This window comes from Oreochromis niloticus, linkage group LG3, assembly GCF_001858045.2.
Source record: "Oreochromis niloticus isolate F11D_XX linkage group LG3, O_niloticus_UMD_NMBU, whole genome shotgun sequence".
Classification (NCBI taxonomy): Eukaryota; Metazoa; Chordata; class Actinopteri; order Cichliformes; family Cichlidae; genus Oreochromis; species Oreochromis niloticus.
The window spans coordinates 78,023,321-78,044,862 of NC_031967.2; the positions used below are offsets into that span (position 1 = coordinate 78,023,321).

General features: G+C 40.4%; 2 protein-coding genes across 3 annotated transcripts; both read left to right on the top strand.

Annotated features, from left to right (window-relative positions):
• The first annotated feature begins 8,824 nt into the window (after window positions 1-8,824).
• LOC112846121 (zinc finger BED domain-containing protein 1-like) lies at window positions 8,825-10,201 on the top strand. Its single transcript, XM_025905381.1, has 2 exons — window positions 8,825-9,708; window positions 9,888-10,201. The coding sequence occupies exons 1-2, from the start codon at window positions 9,237-9,239 to the stop codon at window positions 9,920-9,922; spliced, it is 507 nt and encodes a 168-aa protein (XP_025761166.1). The 5' UTR covers window positions 8,825-9,236; the 3' UTR covers window positions 9,923-10,201.
• A 3,068-nt stretch (window positions 10,202-13,269) lies between these two features.
• On the top strand, window positions 13,270-18,790 carry LOC109201443 (uncharacterized). Of its 2 annotated transcripts, none has more exons than XM_019357108.2 (4): window positions 13,270-13,649; window positions 16,997-17,353; window positions 17,495-17,702; window positions 18,098-18,790. In XM_019357108.2, the coding sequence occupies exons 1-3, from the start codon at window positions 13,538-13,540 to the stop codon at window positions 17,659-17,661; spliced, it is 636 nt and encodes a 211-aa protein (XP_019212653.1). In that variant the 5' UTR covers window positions 13,270-13,537; the 3' UTR covers window positions 17,662-17,702; window positions 18,098-18,790. The 2 variants fall into 2 exon arrangements, with proteins under 2 accessions (XP_019212653.1, XP_019212654.1); XM_019357109.2 differs by lacking the exon at window positions 13,270-13,649 and adding an exon at window positions 15,406-15,521.
• Window positions 18,791-21,542: the final 2,752 nt, after the last annotated feature.

Sequence of the window (21,542 nt, forward strand, 5' to 3'; positions counted from 1 at the left end):
CTGAACTCTGTGGAGCCTGATCTCAAGGTTTTTAAGTCTGACCCTGAAACCACAAGAGGATCTTTCTCTCTCTTCAGTTTCATTGTGATCCAGTGATTTCAGTCCTGCATGATCAGGCTGATGTTTGCACAGAGCAGATAATGAAGTGAATGTTTCTGCACATTGGTAACAGTGAAACAGTTTATTTACAGCGTGGGATCGTTTGTGTTCGGAGTATGAACTGAGATTCCTGAAGCTCTTGTCACACTGGGCACAGCTGTAGTTTCCTTCCATGTGTGTACGTTCATGTTTGTTATGATGACCTGATTGTGAGAAGCTTTTGTCACAGTGTCTGCACTTGTATGGTGTCTCTCCTGTGTGGATTCGCTTATGCTTTTTCATTGAGCTCATGTCTAGTGGTGAAGGATGACCCACACTGGTCACAGATGTGCTTTTTGACCCCACTGTGGAAGAGTTCATGTATTTTGAAAGGAACTTGGTGTGTGGAAGCCTCTCCCACACTCTTTGCAGTAGTTCATTTTGTCTCCAGTGTGTCTACGTTGATGTGGTTTTAGGTCCCGTTGATGATTGGAGGTTGTTTCACAAAGGTCAAAGAGAAACTCTTTCCCACCCCCACAGTGACGACAGGGTTGAGAAATGGATCCATCTGCGTCGCTCTGCTTTTTTATTTTTATCCTGAATGTCGCCTGAAGTAAAGAGCATCTCTGCCAACATCCAATTACATTTTACTGTTTACATTATAACACTCAGCTTACTGGGCGAAAACGACTCTGTAAGGTCTCTCCTCAAAGACCTTACAAATGTAACTGTGCATCTGTTGTAAACAGTTTCCCACACTGATCACAGCAGTAAACATCATTTCCAGTGTGAATCCGTAGGTAAATATTTCGGTACTGTTTTTCACTGAAACCTTTTTCCACAAAGGTTGCAGCTGTACGCCTTAATTCCAGAATGGGTAACTAGATGCTTCTGTAAGTTTCGAGTTTGAGCAAAAGCTTTACCACACAAGTCACAGTAGTGTGCTGTAACTACACATGGATGAGTTGGTGTTTTTTTAAGCTCTCACGATACGTAAAAGACTTTCCACACAATTCACAGCTGTAAAGTTTGAATCCACTGTGGATGAGTTGGTGTCTTTTTAAGTCTCCAGCCCGGGTAAAAGACTTTCCACACAAGTCACAGCTGTACGATTTAATTCCACTGTGGATGAGTTGGTGTTTCTTTAAACGCCCAGACTCGGTAAAAGACTTTCCACACAAGTCACAGTTGTAAGGTTTAAGTCCACTGTGGATGAGTTGGTGTTTCTTTAAGCCTCCAGCCTCGGTAAAAGACTTTCCACACAAGTCACAGCTGTACGATTTAATTCCACTGTGGATGAGTTGGTGTTTCTTTAAGCCTCCAGCCTCGGTAAAAGACTTTCCACACAAGTCACAGTTGTAAGGTTTAAGTCCACTGTGGATGAGTTGGTGTCTTTTTAAGCCTCCAGCCCGGGTAAAAGACTTTCCACACAAGTCACAGCTGTAAGACTTGAATCCACTGTGGATGAGTTGGTGTCTTTTTAAGTCTCCAGCCTGGGTAAAAGGCTTTCCACACAAGTCACAGTTGTAAGGTTTAACTCCACTGTGGATGAGCCGATGTGCGTTTAAGCCTCCAGCCTGGGTAAAAGACTTTCCACACAAGTCACAGCTGTAAGGTTTGAATCCACTGTGGATGAGTTGGTGTCTTGTTAAGTCTCCAGCCCGGGTAAAAGACTTTCCACACAAGTCACAGCTGTAAGGTTTGAATCCACTGTGGATGAGTTGGTGTTTCTTTAAGCCTCCAGCCTCGGTAAAAGACTTTCCACACAAGTCACAGCTGTACGATTTAATTCCACTGTGGATGAGTTGGTGTTTCTTTAAGCCTCCAGCCTCGGTAAAAGACTTTCCACACAAGTCACAGTTGTAAGGTTTAAGTCCACTGTGGATGAGTTGGTGTCTTTTTAAGTGTCCAGCCCGGGTAAAAGACTTTCCACACAAGTCACAGCTGTAAGACTTGAATCCACTGTGGATGAGTTGGTGTCTTTTTAAGTGTCCAGCCCAGGTAAAAGGCTTTCCACACAAGTCACAGTTGTAAGGTTTAAGTCCACTGTGGATGAGTTGGTGTCTTTTTAAGCCTCCAGCCCGGGTAAAAGACTTTCCACACAAGTCACAGTTGTAAGGTTTAAATCCACTGTGGATGAGTTGGTGTCTTTTTAAGAGCCCAGACTCGGTAAAAGACTTTCCACACAAGTCACAGCTGTAAGGTTTGAATCCACTGTGGATGAGTTGGTGTTTCTTTAAGCCTCCAGCCTCGGTAAAAGACTTTCCACACAAGTCACAGCTGTACGATTTAATTCCACTGTGGATGAGTTGGTGTTTCTTTAAGTGCCCAGACTCGGTAAAAGACTTTCCACACAAGTCACAGTTGTAAGGTTTAAGTCCACTGTGGATGAGTTGGTGTCTTTTTAAGTCTCCAGCCCGGGTAAAAGGCTTTCCACACAAGTCACAGCTGTAAGGTTTAAATCCACTGTGGATGAGTTGGTGTCTTTTTAAGCCTCCAGCCCGGGTAAAAGACTTTCCACACAAGTCACAGCTGTAAGGTTTAAATCCACTGTGGATGAGTGTGTGTTTCTTTAAGCCTCCAGCCTCGGCAAAAGACTTTCCACACAAGTCACAGCTGTAAGGTTTAAGTTCACTGTGGATGAGTTGGTGTCTTTTTAAGTGTCCAGTCCAGGTAAAATCCTTCCCACACTCATCACAGCTGTAGCTTTTCTCTCCCTTTCTTCTGTGAGGTTTGTCGGCCTCCTGAGAGCGCTGACTTTTCGCTCCATGTTGGTCCTGCAGTGACAGAGATACAAACAGATGCAGTGAGTGAAATGCAGTCGTGGAACAAACTGAAACTCCCTCCATCAGTGGAATCAAACATGTCAACAAAAACATTGTTGGTGTGTTTCCACCACCTTCTGGTGATAGCATCACATTTCAATGATGTGCTACAATGACAGTCGTAATGAAAAATACATATTAAAGAAATATTGATATGTGGAGAAAATATTTTACTCATAAAAAATTGTGAGTTCAATTTTTGATATTGTTGTTTCAATGTGTGCATCTTTTTGTAACATCTGAGTGTTTTTGTTTGTGAATGTAGATTCTGTGTATATGGAGGAGCCTGGGATGGAAAAGATAAAGCTGCTGTTAACATGTTTTTAAAAACCAACCAGCTGAGCACACAGTTTCAATAACAGGGATATTTTTCTCACCTTTTGTGTTGAAGTCATTTTTTCCTCTATAGTGGCTGAGCTGAGTCCAAATGAGTGAACTTGTTCCTCTGCTGCTCCAGCAGACTCTTCTCCTGTTGCTCAACCGGGACACAAAAAAGTATATGCATTTTATCCCTGATAACAAAAAAGCAGAGCAAATAAACATGACTAAACTCCTCAGTGACAACAATACCTATGAAACTTCAATGTGGAACCTGAGAAGCAGCTACAACAAGAAAGTCATCAGTTGCCACAAGAACCTGAAAGGAAAAAAGCGCACTGACCCCCCTGCACATCACTGCCTTTACCCAGTGGATGCTACACCCTGTATATATGGACCTCTACAGATCCACAAGTCCGGCTCACACTCAATGGTAGCAGTATAAACTCTGCCACCTGAAGCACCTCGTTAGATTTCATCTACTCCACCCAGACAAGGTAAAGGGTGATTGTATGTAGGGATGGGTATCGTTTAGGTTTTATCCGATACCAGTACCAGTACGATGAGGCCTATCGCAATAGTTAAATTTTTATATCGAGAAAAAGTTATTTCGCAATACATATCGTTATCGTTCTATCGCCCAGCTCTATATGGACCTACTGCATACATATTATTAAAATTTGGGCTATAACGGTTGTATTAATATATGGAAACTTGAAATGCTCCCACAAATGGCACTACAGCATGTAAAAACAGAAAGTTAAGCTCTGGCGGACTTGGTTCTATGGTAGGTCTTAAAGGGTTAAATAGCCTGTGGCAAATATATTAGTGTTGTCTTCTCAATATACATGCTCTTAACTTTATGCAAGAGAAAATAAAGTATAACAAAAATCATATTTTTCGCAAAGAAACTCCATCTTGTGGTTTGCGAGCTGGTGCTGCTGTACATGCACCCGGATTTGCGACATACTTTACAGTAACTCAGAACAAAGACTGCACCCTCGGCACTTGCTGTTTATAGACTGCGTACTTCCTAGATGACCACAGGTCAGGTGGTATATCGTGATATATATGGTTATCGTGATATAAAATAATTCATATCGTGATAAATATTTTTTCCATATCGCCCAGCACTACAAGTTGTCATTCAAACAAAGGTAAGTCAGCTTGAGTACTGCGAGTGAAATGCGTTTGATTTTCCCCCGAACATTCAGATTAATGAATCATAAATTCATTCATGAGGGGGGAAATTACAGTGGGAACATGTGGAGGCTGTTACAGGGATAACATAGTGAGTTCAGTGCATTGATGTGACCTTGTCCTGAAGGATTTAGTTATTCTTTATGGTTAAAGAAATTGCAATAATTTCTTCATATTTATTATGAATAATTCTAATTACACATCACTTATCATATTAAGTGATTCATTATTGTCACTTCACTTAAAAGTGATTACATCCTTGCATTACATACTTTAGGTTCATTTTTTGCAGGCAGGTTTCTGGGAGAGAACAGGCAGATTTAGAATATAACATGCAGCGTTCTATAGATGGGTGCATAAAAAAATGAAAAATTACATGTATGTGCTACCTTTCTAAACACTTTGTTACATTTATGATAAATGTAACAAAGGTTTACACAAATGGGTCACTGTGAGCATCACAGGGAAGATTGAAGCCGCCCACTGCACCTGTGTGGCCGGAGTCGAGGAGACCTGCAGTCATGTCACTGCTCTTCTGTTTAATGTAGAAGCAACTGTGCGGATCTGTGGCACAAGGACTGTTACAGATGAACCTGCATACTGGGTTTTGCTGGGTAGTATGACCAAGATACAGCCAGAGGTTGGCCATAAGATAGACTTCTCTTCTTCAGCTGCCCAAAAAAAGGCTCTTGATCAAAACATAAACAGACCATCCGTATTGAAAGGTAAAAGTAGCCGTCTTCAAAAAAGAAAAATCCTACCTGCTACTGTGGAGGAGTTGTCACCGCCATAGGGCTTTGGAACGTAATGTCACGGGGGTGGGCGTGGAAAGGATTTTGGCCTGATGCGCCATTTTCCGGGTCCAAACAAAGCGCAAGCAAAAAAGAGTGAAGGCACACACAACAGCCATGGTTCATACTTGCTGTGTTGTCGGCTGTGGAATAAGCTTAAAAAGGGTTTGTCTTTTTATTCTTTCCCAACCTGGAAGCATCATGAGGGAGCTTATATGGTGGACCTTACAAAACGAAGGCGTCCAGCCTGGATAGCAGCCATGAGACGGCTTGATATCCAGTTCGCTTCCATCTCCAGATATCTGTTGGTGTGCTCCAGACATTTTCACTCCGGTAAGTTCTATATATGTTCATATCACTCTTTATAGCTTAATAATATTATTGTTGGGGCTCTTGGAGGTTATAGAAATTGCAAACAAACATAGAATTGAGTGACTGTGCAGACATACGTGCTATGTAACGATTTGCTAACTCTTTTGCACAACTGTAGGGAAGCCTGCCTATGAAATGAATCAAACAAATCCACACTGCTTAACAACGTTACACTCCGAAATCCGAACGTGAGGGTTAGGATTAACAAGATAGTGAAGATATCGGGCTAGAACAGTTGCGGTAAGTACTCTGGGTCTTTACTCCACTGCCGTATTTCATAGTCCACACACAAATCTTTTTTACACACATGTAACATAGTTAAATAGGGTCAAAGTTAAATCCCGCTAAATGGGACATTGGCGCCACCTACTGTTGTAAAAGTCACCCTGCAACATTCACAAAGGGCAAGGGATTCTGGGTAATCCTCAGAATGATGGAGGATTCCCGCGAGATCTTGTGCTGATTGCCCAAGACATTAAAAGAGAGCATTCTAACCATTGCCTTTTTGTTGTGAATGCAGACCAGAGATGACACTACACAGAGGTCACACACACACAAATTGTTTTTACACATACAAATCCTGATTTACAAGCACAAAACTGATTTACAAGAACAAAATATTTATGACCACATTTTGAGCCCATATTTGAGCTTTGCCCCGGAAAATGGCGCATCAGGCCAAAATCCTTTCCACGCCCACCCCTGTGACATCACGCTCCAAAGCCCTTTGGCCCCCTTCTCAGCAAGCTTCCACTACTCTCACCCGGGGGTTGCGCTCCCCCAGGCTTGTACCTGTGGCTTCATGACCTGGGGGTGGGGTTGGTTGTTCTCCTGCCCTGCACCCATCCTTTTGTTCATATTCCAAGACTATTTTTCTTTATGTATTCTTTCCCCCTAGCAACCGCCATATTATGATGTCACAAGCAATCACAAACTCTACAGTCTGTCTAACTCCAGTGTATACCAAGCGATCTATTATTCTCAACAGAGATAAACTCAACATAAACTGAACCCACATTAAAGTTAGCTCGATGCTTACCTTTAGACGAGCCCACAAACCGAGAGAAACTCCGTGATGAAGCTGGAAGAAACAGATCAGGGAGCAGAGACCCACGTGGTTCACGCTGATCTCAGCTAGGATCCAAGAGACAAGGGTGTGCAGATCGATACAGATATCGATCCAAACGTTGGTAGTGGTATATGTTCCTGTAAGTTTACTACTTTAATCCCGTTTCATGAAAAAGCAGCTCTCTCTGTTCGACTCCTCTCCTGCAAACACACTTTGCTCCGCCCCCTTTTACCCGGCTCCGCTGTGATTTGTTGCTATGCGGTCACGTGACTCAGCTGCACAACGTAACCCCGTGGAGTGTTATTTCAAAAGTAGCGCCAGTCTCCTTTTCCTAAACTCTTTTCCTTGGCCTCGATGAAAACGTCATCTTGGGGAGCTGCTAGATTTACTGAAGAGACTGCCCTAAAAGTCTCCAGTCAGTCCTCAAGCTGTGTTTTGAGGTGAGCCCCACTTATTTTTCCTCCAGAATACAGTTTATATGAAGCTGAAATGAATTACGCTTCTTATTATTTTAATATTGCACACAGAGATCACGGATTCAAGCGGCAGAAATGAGCTTCCTCCGAAGAGTGGCTGGCCTCTTTATTAGAGATAGGGTGAGAAGTTCGGCCATCCAGGAAGGGCTCAGAGTTGAGCCGCTGCTCCTCCACATCGAAAGGAGCCAGTTGAGGTTGTTCGGGCATCTGACAAGGATGCCTCCTGGGTGAGGTGTTCCGGGCATGTCCCAGCGGGAGGCATAGCTGGAGTGGCCATTGGGCATACCGCGCATTTGACCAGTGGGCCGATGGGGTTTTTTTCTTCGTTTTTTCCCGTAACGGTATAAACACTAAAAGGTGGTGGATTGGCCAGATGAAGGGAGATGTGTAAAAATAACTCAATTGTTTGGTGGTGGCTATTGCGGAGCTTCTACAGATTCAGTAACATTATCAAGTGGTGGAGGCCAGCAGATGCAACACGCTGGCAGGTCGATGAGGCAAAGGCAGGACGAGCAGAGACTCGAGGCGGTGAACTGAACTTTAGGTAAGAAGTTATGACCTGCAGTCTATCTGGGTCAGATATAAACCAAGTTTAGGTGGAGTTTATTTTGTTATGCTGACTTTTTACAGTCAGTTACAATAACTTGTTTCTATACTGCTGGGCGGGTGCTATGATATTATTGATGTTGAACTTGTTTTATCTTATTTATAAGGTTAGTTATTAGAGTTTCCAAACGTCCCGTAAAAAACGGAATTGTCTCGTATACAGAGAAAATATTGCGCGTTTGGTATTGAGGTGAAAAGGAACACAGTTTGTCCCGTATTTCAGCTACAATGAGAAAGACACAAAGCTGGAGTTATTCTGTGTCCTTGCTGCACAGCTGCCTCTTCTTCTCTCATTCTCTCCCCTCTCTCTCCTGTTTCTACTTCAATCATGAAACTGATCAGTGATCAGCTGATCGGCTTTTCTCTCTTGTTTGTTTATCGCTCTGAATCTTACAACAAACGTTTTCATCTGATGTAAAATGTATAGAAATCCATTATTTTACATAGTATTTTTTTAGGGTCCCATCATAATTTCTTCAGAATGGCTATATAACTTGCAAGACTTTATCAAAGGTGTGAGCAGATTCCTTTGTGTCAAAGTAGCTGAGGATAAAACACAGAAAAACATGAATGATTTTCCTGGCCTGGGATTTTCTAAAAATATTCTGCAGTACATCAAAAACGAAAGAAAACCATTAATCAATATATGAACATTAGCTGATGCTGCTGAAGTGAAGCAGAGCAAAGTTACAGAGCTTTTATTAGAGGCACAGCTAAGCGTTTTGAAATTTCGCATAATTTTAAAAAGTTTGAATTTGTTCAGTAGCCTATTGAACAGCAGAAATGAGACTTTCTTTTCAGAAGTAAGTAAAAGAAAAAAACAGTGGCTGACAGCGCTGTAAACAACAATAGACTTGTGCATAATAAACAAGCGAATAATGCAGAAAACAGATTTTTTTGACGGGAAACTGTTCTTGAAGTACACATAGAGAGAGAGAGAGAGGGAGAGAGAGTTGTGCATGAAGTGTGATTTTATTGTTGTGGAAGCAAAACAGCAAAAGTAAGAGGGAATTCATGACGATGTTTATGTGAAGGGTTGGATCTTCTTTTGCTGCTGGTTTAGTTAATATTGTTTGGAGAGAGATAAAACCTGCAGCTTCAGAATCTAGCGGGAAAAGGGCGTAAACTTGAAATAAATTGACAATAGTACCTCACTTATTTGAGAAATAGTACCTCACTTATTTGGAGGTACTTTGGATTTGATAAAGACGACGTTCTCCAAACACAGGTACTCTGCCGAACTTGCCGAACACTCGCGGCAACCACCAGAGGAAACACGACTAATCTCCACCATCATCTTCAATACAACCACAGAGAACTGTTTGAAGAGTTCCAGAAAGATAGGGCTAGCCAAACAAAGGTTATTAAAATTAAGACAAAGAGCACAGCAGTCCAACAGTCGTCTCTGTATCAGAGTTTTTCAAGTGGAACTCCTTATGAGAAAACGTCGAAGCGGTACAAAGAAATAACAGAGGCCATTATACATTTTTTGGCTAAAGACATGATGCCTATAAATACAGTTAGCAGAGAGGGCTTCACCAGTCTGATACATAAAGTGGACCAGAGACACCGCATCCCCTCACAAAACTATTTTTCCCATGTCGCCATTCCACAAATGGACAAAACATGCCGCAAGACCGTCATGTTTGAACTGAGCCAAGCTAAAAACTACGCAAGCACTACAGACCTATGGTCAAGTCGTACAACGGAACCATATATGAGCTTCACAGTGCACTTCCTCACTGAAGACTTTGAACTGAAAACACTGTGTCTAGAGACTGTGTATTTTCCAGACTCTCACACTAGTGAAAATATAGCCCATGTAGTACGAGACGTGTTAGCCAGCTGGGATCTTAGAGAAGACCGACAAGTGTGCATCACCACAGACAACGGTGCCAATGTTGTGAGAGCCACGGAGCTAAACAACTGGGTCAGACTTCAGTGTTTTGGACACAGGCTGCACCTTGCAATTGGTAAGTTTTATTCAAGGCAGATCTTTTTAGCAATGAAAATGTCCTATACATTATTATCAAATTGATATTGGTAAAGATAATGTAACCTTTTTTATACAACTTTAGTGATAAATTTCAATTAGTTTAAAAAAAAAAGGTTTTAAACATGACAGTTTTTTTGTTTCCTCTTCTTTCTCCAGAAAATTCTATCAAAGATGATGCACGCATTGCCTGAGCCATTGGACTTTGCAAAAAGTTAGTTGGACAATTTTGCCACAACTGGAAAGCAAAGATGGCTCTGAAAAAAGCACAGCAGAAGCTCAACCTCCCAGAGCACACACTCATCACAGAATGCCCAACCAGGTGGGGTTCCAGGCAGAAGATGATTGAGAGAGTCCTGGAGCAGCAGCGGTCCATTTCTGATGTCATCTCAGCAGACAAGAAATCAAGACACTTGATTCCTACTTGGCAGGATCTTGAGGTACTGGAGTCTGTCAACCAGGCATTACACCGCCTGCAAGACTTTACAGATGCCCTGTCTGGCAGTGTTGGTCAAGTTACTTGAAAAAAGTAATCAGTTACTAATTACTGATTACTTCCCCCCAAAAGTAATCCCGTTACTTTACTGATTACTTATTTTCAAAAGTAATTAATTACTTAGTTACTTAGTTACTTTTTAAAAACACGATTTACAACCTGAATAGGTGATAAAGCGATAGATCTTTCAGCCCAATTCTACTTTTTCTGCATAATTCATCATACAAAATGTAATCAAATGGAAAAGTCTCTTTTTAAAACTTGTTTTATTAGTTTTAATCTTTTAACTTTATGCATCAAGCAAAAATTAAATTATATGCAACATTCTCTGACTGGAAGAAATTTGTTTAACATTTAAACCTATTTTCTGCACATTCCAGCACATAAAATAAAATATTTTTTTGTGTTTACACTCACTCTTTCAAATAGATGCAAGTAAAACACAGCAGAAAATAAATAAAGTCAAAGACTAGCGGTCCTGTTGCTCTAGTTTCACCTGTAAAGCAGGACTGGGGTAGGCGGAGGTTTACCCTGGTGCAGGTGTGCTGCAGCGGTCAGTGGAAGAATCCGCGAGTTTCTCTGTGAATTTCACATTACATCGTAGTACACTCGGTGCTTGCTTGGAAGTTTAGGGGTTTTTTCGCTATAAAAAGAAGTTTTCTTCCCACGCACAACGGACACTAATGTTTTTGTCACTTTTTATGGAATCAAACTCAAAATAAGGTCAGTACTTCCACGCTTTAAACGCTGCATGCTACACTCTGTCCCGCACTCGATATATTATGATCTGCACACAGCTGTTGTCACGAACGTCGCACTCGCTTACGTCACTGTCATGAGACGTTCTCGCAAAAAATCACGGTTTTAATAACGCAGTAACGCAGCGTTCCTACGTGAAAGTAACGGTAATCTAATTACCGTTTTTGCAATAGTAATCCCTTACATTACTCGATACTTGAAAAAAGTAATCAGATTACAGTAACGCTTTACAAGTAACGCGTTACTGCCCATCTCTGTACATCAGTAGATCTATAACATTACTTAATAGATTTAGCTGACTGAATCGTGTTAAAGAATCGTTTCATTGGAACTGAAAACAGATTTCTGAATATTTTGAACTAAGTGTGAAAGCTGTGGTTTAAGAATGAAAAGAAAGAAAGGTATCACAGTACTTTAGTGCTCACTATAAAGTACTTTATCTTATCACCTCTCAAAACTCACAAGCTCTTCCATTCATGTCTTTAATGTCAATGTGGATGCATTGTTATCACAGGAGAAACGTTTCACTGTGTTTAAACAGTGCAGTGGGGGAAAACCGATGCATAATTATAACATCCCTCCTGATGTCTGTGTAGGTTTGCTTTCCAGTTATCCACTTTATATCTTCTCTAACGTAAAGAAGTACAGTTGTTTTTTGTTGTTGTTGTTGTTTTTTACTTTTTCCAAGCTCTTGAAAATCTCTGAAAATCAATTTCATCAAGCAGAAGGTATAAAAACGCTATCTTTAGCAGTTGAGGTGACGATGTTAAGGTTAGCTACCTAGAGATGAGATTTACTGTGTTCAGCTGAATAAAGTCATGTGAGAGCAAAACTAATTTTGTGATACACAAGTCTACACATGTTACATATGTTTTTATACTGTTCTCATAAACATTGTTAAAAAATAAAACCACCTTCTTCTTCTTGTGATTTTGTTATTGATGATTAAATAACTAAAGGAACACTTTTTAGGGCAGAAGAAAACGTTTTTGGCTGACTGTGATTCATGTAATGTGCTAATGTAATCTTTTCAAAATAAAGGTACACAGTACCACGCTGTCTGCCTGGTCTTTGCGTGCAACAGAAACGTGTTTTGATGAACTTGTGTTAATTGAATGAAAAACTAAATTAATGAATTAAATAAAAATAATATAATGCAAGAGTTGGTGATGTGAGTTGATGAACCCTTTAAAGAGCAGATTTGCAAAGAGGTAAATGTGCAAACGCAATTTTACACACAACTACGGAAGCAGCATCACAACTCGGTTCAGTGAGCCGAGGCTGAAAGAAAATTGACAAAATCCTGAGGACTGAGATGCAGATGGAGCTGCATTATTACAAACTATTCCACCATATGAACCTGAGATCTTTGTGGAACAGCTGGCCAGTAAAAAATGTAGAAAGTTATTATTCACCATCAGATCCTGAGTCGTCTGTGTGCTAATGAAGATTGTGTTATTGTGTTCTGTGGAGGCTGTTCGAGGCAACAGGTAGGCCTACAGGACAAAGCAAAGGTTTATTCCAGTATTTACATAATCAAGAATTTCTATTTCTATTTCATGAATCTGGAAGATGTGCAAAAGTTATGATATCTCTGTTGCTTTCTGTTCCTCCTCTCTTGCTTAGCAGAAGTGCTTTAAATTCCCATCTTCTCAGAGCTATTTGCAAAAAACTTCTCTGTTTGGTTCAGACTGCAGACAGTCTTCTCTCCAGAGATAAATGCTCTTAAAGTCACGTTTTTGGATGTGATTTTCCAATCTGCAGGTGAGTGAACAAGATTTTCAGCTCAGGCTACAAATCAGCAATCTGCTCTGTAAGTATTTAGGAAAAGATAACTGCAAAAAATTCATTGTGTGAATAAGAAGGGAAAATTAAATGCATTTGACTCTAAATCACACTTTAGGCCTGTCCCTGTCAGACAGCAGAGAAATACTGAGTCGCCATGATGGTTTTGTGGTTGGAAGCTGTGCAGCAGATTGCAGCACTTTGCACTCTGGATACAGAACAGAACCAGCTTCCTCAGTCATGTCTCTTCAGTGTTTCCCACAATCCTTTCTCAGAGATGTTTCAGAGTTGAGGCTAAATGACTCTGAAGTCTTCAAGACATCAACAAAATTCATCAGCTATATATTTTATAATCAGTCTCTTCTTTAAATGGCAAATGATAAATGGCCTGTATTTGTATAGCGCATTACTCAGTCCCTAAGGACCCCAAAGCGCTTTACACTACATTCAGTCATCCACCCATTCACGCACACATTCACACACTGGTGATGGGAAGCTACATTGTAGTCACAGCTGCCCTGGGGCGCACTGACAGAGGCGAGGCTGCCGGACACTGGTGCCACCGGGCCCTCTGACCACCACCAACTCAAAAACAGAGTTAAAGTAACAGAGTCTCCCTCTTTTGCTGTTATGTAATGCTAGTCTCAACCCATACTCTTTATAACACATGTCCACTTAGATTAATATCATACAACTGCAGTCAAAGCTTCTTCCTCTACGACAGCAGAATTCCTCCTCCTCCTTCCTCCACCCACAGACAAAGCTGTTGATGAAACCTCTCTGTTCAGTTCAGACTACAGTCATGCCACGAACTCTCCATTTGTCATGGATGGATTCTCTTGAAGTCCCTCTTGTTTTGTTTGGGATTTGTGACGTTACATGTGAGTGAAACTGAGCATCGAATGTGTTTTATGTTTGTTTGTGTAAGTGCAGCTTGCTTCATCTATGGTATTTCAATTTTGCATTGCTGAACTTTTAAAGTTTTAGTTGAATATCAGTGTATTTTGAATCAGTTCTTCCAGGGTTGAAAGGGCAGAAAACAGTGTAAAAAAATCAACAACTGTTTTGATTATCTGATACTTAAATGTTTAAGTTGGTCTAACTTGTGTTGAGGGATCAGTATGTTATTTGTTTCATTTTTATTCCACTGACTGTTTCTCTAGCAATGATATCTCTGTGTAAAATCTTTTATTTTATTGCTCTAATATTGTCTGAACAGACTGGTTGAACTGAACATGAGCAGGAGGAAGTTTCAGACTGATGAAATAAGACATTAAAATACCAAAGTGACAAAGCATTGAAAGCTGAACAGCCTGGATGTTGTTACTTACATGATAACATCAAAGGAACAACGGAAAATGTCTTTCACATTTCCTTTCATTGCACACACAATAAATGTGTTGCTACATACTGCTATTCATCCTTCTCAACCAAAATACCATAATTATTATCATAGTTATTGTGGTGTGGTGATCTCGTTTGACCTTTGACGTGCTTCAACACCCAACAGGCTGAAAACACTTTAAGGCTAGAAGCAGGTTACGAGGCTAACATCTGCATGCTTCATTTGTGTAGAGGGTGTCTTTGTAAAAGACAGTGAGCAAGAAAATGAGGTACAAACTCAGGGATGAAATGTGAGATATGAAACTGTAAAAACCTTCCAGACATCTTTGAAGGTCTGTGAAAATTAAGTGAATCCCATGATACATCTGTTTGTAGATCCAACTTTAGGAGCAGTGACTTGAATTCATTTCCTGAACTTTAATATTTAACATATTAAACAGAGACTGGGATCTTATTTGGCTGCCTCTCACCCTCTTACGGTGTGTTCACACTGAACGCGATAGACGCGAGCGAAAATCCCCCAAACGCCCCTAATTTGACGCGTGCACATTCGCACCTCAACACATGTCCAAGAAAAATCCACTGCACCTCAAAATTGCATATTTTGATGCGCGTTTCACGAGTTTTGGCGTTTTCGCAACGCAAATCTGCTTCCAAATTTTCGCCGGACACGCAATCGCGTGTCATCGCGCTTTTCCATTGACTTTACATGTAAACCTGACGCTCTGGCCGCCTCTATCGCGTTCGGTGTGAACACACCGTTAGTGTCAGGGGCTGGGATCTGTGACCCAGCATTTTGAGTTATTTGTTGAAAAGATGTTAAGTTCTTGTATTGTTATCAGGTTGCCTTGAGTTTTAAGTCTAGTTTATTCTTTTAATTCTTAGTTATGAGTTTGTTCCTGTTTACTATATTATATGGTCTATATTTGGATCCGTTCCTTAAACACACTGGCGCGCCCTGCAGTGACACTTAGTTTACTTTGGAAGCATTAAGGGTGGATTTAGTTTTTCACAGGACTCAAGCTGGTGTTTCTGTGCAGCGATTAGCATCGCACAGAAAAGAGGAACCCCAACACCAGGTTATACTGTAGAGTCTCCTCATAAGCCATTCTTGGTCTTATTTTTTGTGGTACTTAAATAGCAAAGCCCTCTTCCTTCCTGCTTTTGCTCTTCTGTTTAGGTGCAATTACACGTAGCTTTCATAGATATCTCTTTCCCCCTTTTTTTCTAAGCAGAATTTTCTTGAATTACAAGACTTACTCTCGCCCTTCTTTCCTCCTCCCATATTCTCAGAGCTGTTCACTAAAACTTTGTTTCGTTCAGACTACAGACACTCTTTAGAGTGTGTGAGAGGAATTCTGTCGTGTTTTTGTTTATGATTTTGCATTGTAACACACTGCAGTCTGCAGGTGAGTGAACAAAGATTTATTTAAAAGTCTCTGTTTAACCAACAAAAACATCAGTATGACAAGTGGGTGATGTTTGGAACTGTGTCCATGTGTGTAAATGACATTTGGTTTGTAAATATTATTTCGTACAATTGATTTTTTTGTGTGTTGTTCAAATCACAAAAAAGAAAAGAAAAAAGAAAAGCTGAGTACACTTTCTACTATGTGATAGAGTCGACAGCCAAACACTCAAACCTTTAACCTGCTCTAACATGCATAGATGAGTCAGCATGTTGCTTGTGTTGTTTTTCCTCTTCAAATTCCTGCCAATGGCTGGATGGGTGATAACAAGCCTGGGAATGATTTTCTTTGCAGTTCAAAGTTTAAAGTGGTTAATGTCACTGAATTGCCTGAACGATTTGTGGTAAACAAGAAAACAAAGTCATTTTAAAAGAGAGATGAGCAGAGCACAGCTAACATGGTTCAGCAGCTGGACAGGCAGTGAGCCAGTGGCACATGTGACACTAAATCTATTAAATTTTAAAAAGGAAACTGACTCCGCTTCAGTTCAGAAACTGCCAGAGAAAGTGAAACAATAGCAAGTCCCTCTCCAATGATGTTACATAAGCTAATATAGTTATAACTGAAAATCATCCCGAGTAGTCTTTGAGTCGATGGCAGTTTCAAAGGAAAGTGTAGAAACATTAAAGTAGCATTAAGCATTACTATGTGAATTAACTGAGGTTAAGAAGGTATTTTGAGGTAGCTGGTATCAGGCTGATTAAATAGCCCTTTATCGCAAATAAAACAATGATATTATTTCTTAACTTAAACAATAAAGAGAAAGATAAATACTTACTGATAGTTGCTATGGCAGGTTATCAGCAGGGTACAAGGATGATATCAGTCCTGTGTGCTTCATTCTTGTAGAAAGTCTCTCTGTGTAGCAGATTGCAAAGAAGATCTGATACAGACTAAAGTCTTGGAGAAATGAGGGTTAAAATGTGCAGTTTCAAACTGTGCAGGTTTAAAAATGTGTAAAAATTGAGTTTTCACAGGCCTTTTTGCAGTCATATAAAATGTTTCAGTAGTTTGGCGAACTGCCTTTAGCTGCAATAAGTTAAGTTATCCTTTTCTGTATGAAGTCATCAGTCACTCACATAATTGTGGACAAAGTTTATCACTCCTATTTGCATTGTGTGAACTTTGGGTGAATTTGCTGAGGAAGATTGTGACATTGTGTTAGCAGACACCCCAAAAAACAGCAAACTGCCAAAGTCTATTGGTTAATGAAGTCCATTTAACTAACAGCACATGATTGGTGCTTACATGCATCCCCAGAATTACCATGAAGGCAGTAACTGTGTACTTACTTTTTCACACCACAATACAATATTGTGGATTTTCCTCATGAGCTCATGCTTGGTCTGATTTGCTTTTGACTAGAAAAAAGTGTAAATCACAAATAACTTAACATAATCTGATCTTTTGTTCAGGTCTACAAAAGATAGATGTGGAGCCTTACAGGAATGTTGAGCTGGAGTGTCAGGGTCCAGAAAATGGCAAACTCATCCTGCTGGCGTGGAAAAGACCTGATCTGCTATCAGATGGATACGTCTTCTTCTACCGAGATGATCTCCCACATAAAAACTTCCAGGATCCGATTTTTAAGGATCGAGTGAAGCTGAGAGATCCACAGATGAAAAATATGGATATGTCCATCATCCTGAGCAACACCACCATTAATGACACTGGAACCTACGAGTGTTGTATCGTCGTGGAAGACACAGGAGACAGTAGGCAAGAAACCTCTGAGATCAAGCATGAAATCAGGCTGAAGGTTAGACTACTAGGTGAGTAAGTAGAGCTGTGATCAGAGTAAATGTCTGGCAGATAATGTCTGACAGGAGTTTGAAGAGGAAATGGATTCTGTTCTGTTCTTCACTCATCACCTACCTGACAGCTGATACCTCACACCTGTTTCTCACCTGCAGGTCAGACAGAAAGATTCGGAGATGGAGGGAAGAAGGAAGAGGCTGGATTCAGTGTCAGACAGAATGGACTGCTGATATCTCTGGGATTTTCTGTAGTCGGATTAATTGTTCTTGTTATTACTCTTCTGATGCCTAAAAAACAGGAACATCATCCCAGCTCATCCTAGTGAAGAAGATGACAACCAGTTTGTCTTGAAGTAAACATCTGGTAAGCAGCAATGAATGCTCGGGTGAACTGGGACAATTATTCAGGTCAGTTCAACATCCCAAGCCTCTGTGTTCTTGCCCTTCCTGCTGCAGGACTGTCACAATATCCAACATATCACAACGAAGAGAATTCACTGCAAATTAATCAGCAAGAGGCCAATGAAAGAGTTGTGCTTGTGGAGAGTCTATAAACTGCTAACAGACTCAGGTTTAATGATCCATATCATCCTCAGATTACCAGGAAAGGTTCCGGTGCTCCTGGAGACCAGTCCTGTTTATATATAATATGAAAATCAGTAGTTTGGTCTGGCCAATATGTCTGCACCAATTATGTGAACCTGTTCTGTTCTGTACTGATTACCTATCTGACACCTCACACCTGTTTCTTATCTGCAGGTCAACCAGGAGCACTTAGAGATGATTCAAAGAAACAGGAAGAAGCTGGACTCAGTGTTTTATCTGTTGGTTTCCCAATTCTTCTGGGATTTTCTGCAAGACTACATGGCAAAGAAATGAATGTCCCTTGAGAGGAATAGAAATATTTTACTGCTATTATTTGCTGCTATTTTTATAATCATCATTACCATTTCATGTTAATAGTGATGTTGCTTTCACAGATGCATTCAGATGTTCAAATATATTGGTATTATATCAGTCTTTATTACAAGTCCAGTTATAACCACGTCGAAATGTTGAGTTGAATATATAATATATAATTTTAAATGCTTTTCTAATGCTGCTATGATCTCAGTGTTTCTGTGTAGACTGCAGGGACAGGAAGTTAGATGTCTTTGAAGTTGCAGGCTGGTGCAGAAGTGAAACTGAAAGCAAAGAGAGCATTTAAGGGCGAGACATACACATCCAGACACGTACGCAGTACACAGCATGCACGCGCCCCTGCACGTGCACGCACACACAAATTAGAGAGACTCATTTAGTAGGCAAGAGTTGAAATACGTTTTGCTATGGCTGCAAAGTCGAGGTGTACGTGTTAGTCTGTTCCAGGACCTGATGTCCTAGGAGATAAGCGACAGCGAGGATGGAGACAGGAAGCATCAGCCGTCGACACGAAGATGATGTTCTATGTTAAAAGTCATTGTGGTTTTGGTGTGACGTATTTCTGCCTAGTAACAGAAAAGGGGGCTGTACTATCTTAACCCCATAAAACAGTTGTCTGAATATGAGAAAGACAGTTCAACACTGATTGGGTTGTTGAACTCACACATGTGTTCATTAAAATGCCGTCTAAAGTGCACACGCCTGGATCTGTGGTTTTTTATGGATTCTTCTCTCAACATTGAACCCTTAACACCCTCCAACATTGACAAGAGGACAAGACGAAACTTGGTCAGGGAGGCTGCCAAGAGACCTACAGCAATACTGAAGCAGCTGTAGGAAGTACTAGCTGTGTACTACATGTGTCTCCTGCATACTCCATATATATGGCGTCGGGTTGCAAATTTTGAAGCCAACATGCTAACCTTATCCAGCCAGTGATGCGGAGATACACGTTTTAGATCCACTTAAAATCAAATCACTCAAAAAGATCCTCTGGAAAAGAGTAGAATTCCTGAAACAGAGTTTATTAAACAGAGTCATATAAACAGCCAAACAGTTCATCACAATACACAGAACAGCAACACAGCATGTAGCACAGTAGGCAAACCAAATCCTGTGGGGTGACGTGAGGAGGGCTGTGCACAAGAGACGTCCTCGGAATCTAACGTATATGGAGTGTTTTTGCAAGGAAGTGTGGACAAATATGGCAAACGTAAGATGTGCCATGAAATGCTGTGATTAACTCAAACATATTTGTTTGTTTCTTTCATCTTTGTTACCAAGGTCTGCACCTATAACGTGACCCTGTCTCTTAACTGCCACCTTAACGTGGTGGAGGGATTTGTGAACTCAGATGTTCCTGGGAGCTGAGTTATCTGGAGGGTTCAGCTCCTGGTAGGTTCTCCTGAGACAAACCGGTCTCAGGTGAACTAGACTAAGAGCAGTTCACATGAACTGTATTTCCTATTCACACACTGCTAAACATACTGCTGCTATTCTTTTGCTGTTGAATGAATTGAAAGACATGTTACAGGAAATAATTGTTTTGATTATGGTTAATCTTTGATTTGGTAAAAAGATTAAAGTGAAAAATGTTTGTTGCTTATTTGAGCTCTCAGAAATGGAATTAAAACCATTAAAAAACATTATTAAAATCATGTCATCATGATTTTTATTTGATGACTGTATATTTATTACAGCTGGCAGCAGAAATGCTGAAAATATAACATCAAGTTCAAAATTGTATTTTCAAGTTTCATTGTACCGTCAGGAAACACTGTGGATATAAATGCTCGTGCAATGTCACATTTAAGGACATGAAGTGTTATAAGTTGAGCATTAAAGTTAAACTCACTCAACACCTTTTCCTGATAACTCTAAACTATCCACTAATAAAGGAAGCACTGAGGAGATCAATTCTACTGTCAATAGAAATGGTGGCATTTCACATTTTGAAAGATATTATAGTTTTGCTTAAATTAATACATCAAAATCAGCACCCACAGAGACAAAGATCACCGAGTGTGTCACAAATGGATTAACATAAGCTTTACTGTAGAATTTGGGGGGGAGAAAGCAGGAGGAGAAATGTGGATAAGTTCTAACAAATGAAACAGCTGGAGCATTGTGGCTCTCTGGAGGTCAAAGGTCAACACTGTGAGGTTGCCCTTCTTAAAGGAACAGCCATTTCTGCTCTTGTGATTAATAAGCCCAGAGAGCTTTGAGACAGATGTAAAGAGAAACTTAAAAACAGCATAAACTCACAATCACATTAACTCTAATACGTCTGTAATTGACTCATAGACAGTCCAGCCTTTGTAGTTTGGATGAGTCAGTTTCTCTGAAACACCTGATTATTTCTATATTTCATAAATGTATCCGTTTGAACTGATAAGCTTCTTGTTCAGTCCTGGATATATCTAAATCTGTCCTGCCTATGCACAGGAGGGAGTACATCCATCCATTTTCTTTAAAAGCTAACGAGCTTGATAACTAATTGAGGATCCTCAGACCTTTGGCTCTGCATTGATATAAAGACACCATCAGAAGAGTGGAGATGAAGTATGGACAGAACATCACCAGGTGACAGACCAGTCTGATTACAAGGGGGAGGAGGAGGTAAGGGGGCAAAGGAGGGGTACATCCATCTGCAGAGATAATCTGCCAGTTCAGGTGAATATGTGGATGCAATAAGTTGTAAAATCTTCTTTAGGAAAAGCTTCTTAAAAAAAGGTTTGATAACTGTGATCATAATAAAAACCACGGATGTCATAACTTCACTTTAGTAGTTCAACATTTTAACACAGTTATCACAGCCCTTTTCAGTCTGAGTGCAGTTCTGGTAGCAGTAAAACAACACTGCCACCTTGAGATCAAACCAGAACATTGCATAAAATTATTCTAATGCAGCAAACTGTGATTTTAAAAAAGGGGCAAAAATACCAAAACACATTTTTTTCTTTTTAAGATAGTTAGAGAAAGAAAGCTTGTGACTTCACACCTGAAAACTGTTAATAACAAACATTTAGAGGAACTCCAGGGAGCTGAGAGTCAGTGAATTGTAAAGTGCTGAAACATCATGAGGTCGGTATTTCAGATATAATGACTAAAAACACAGGGAAACAAGAACACCACCCCAGTCATCTCTGATAAGTATGAAATCGCATGTTCAGCAGGAACCTTAGAACATTTATTCCTTCATTATTTGATCATTTCTACCTCAGACACGCTCATCTGCTGGGGACAGGAAGAGACTGAACAGGCTGATCCGAAGGGCCAGCTC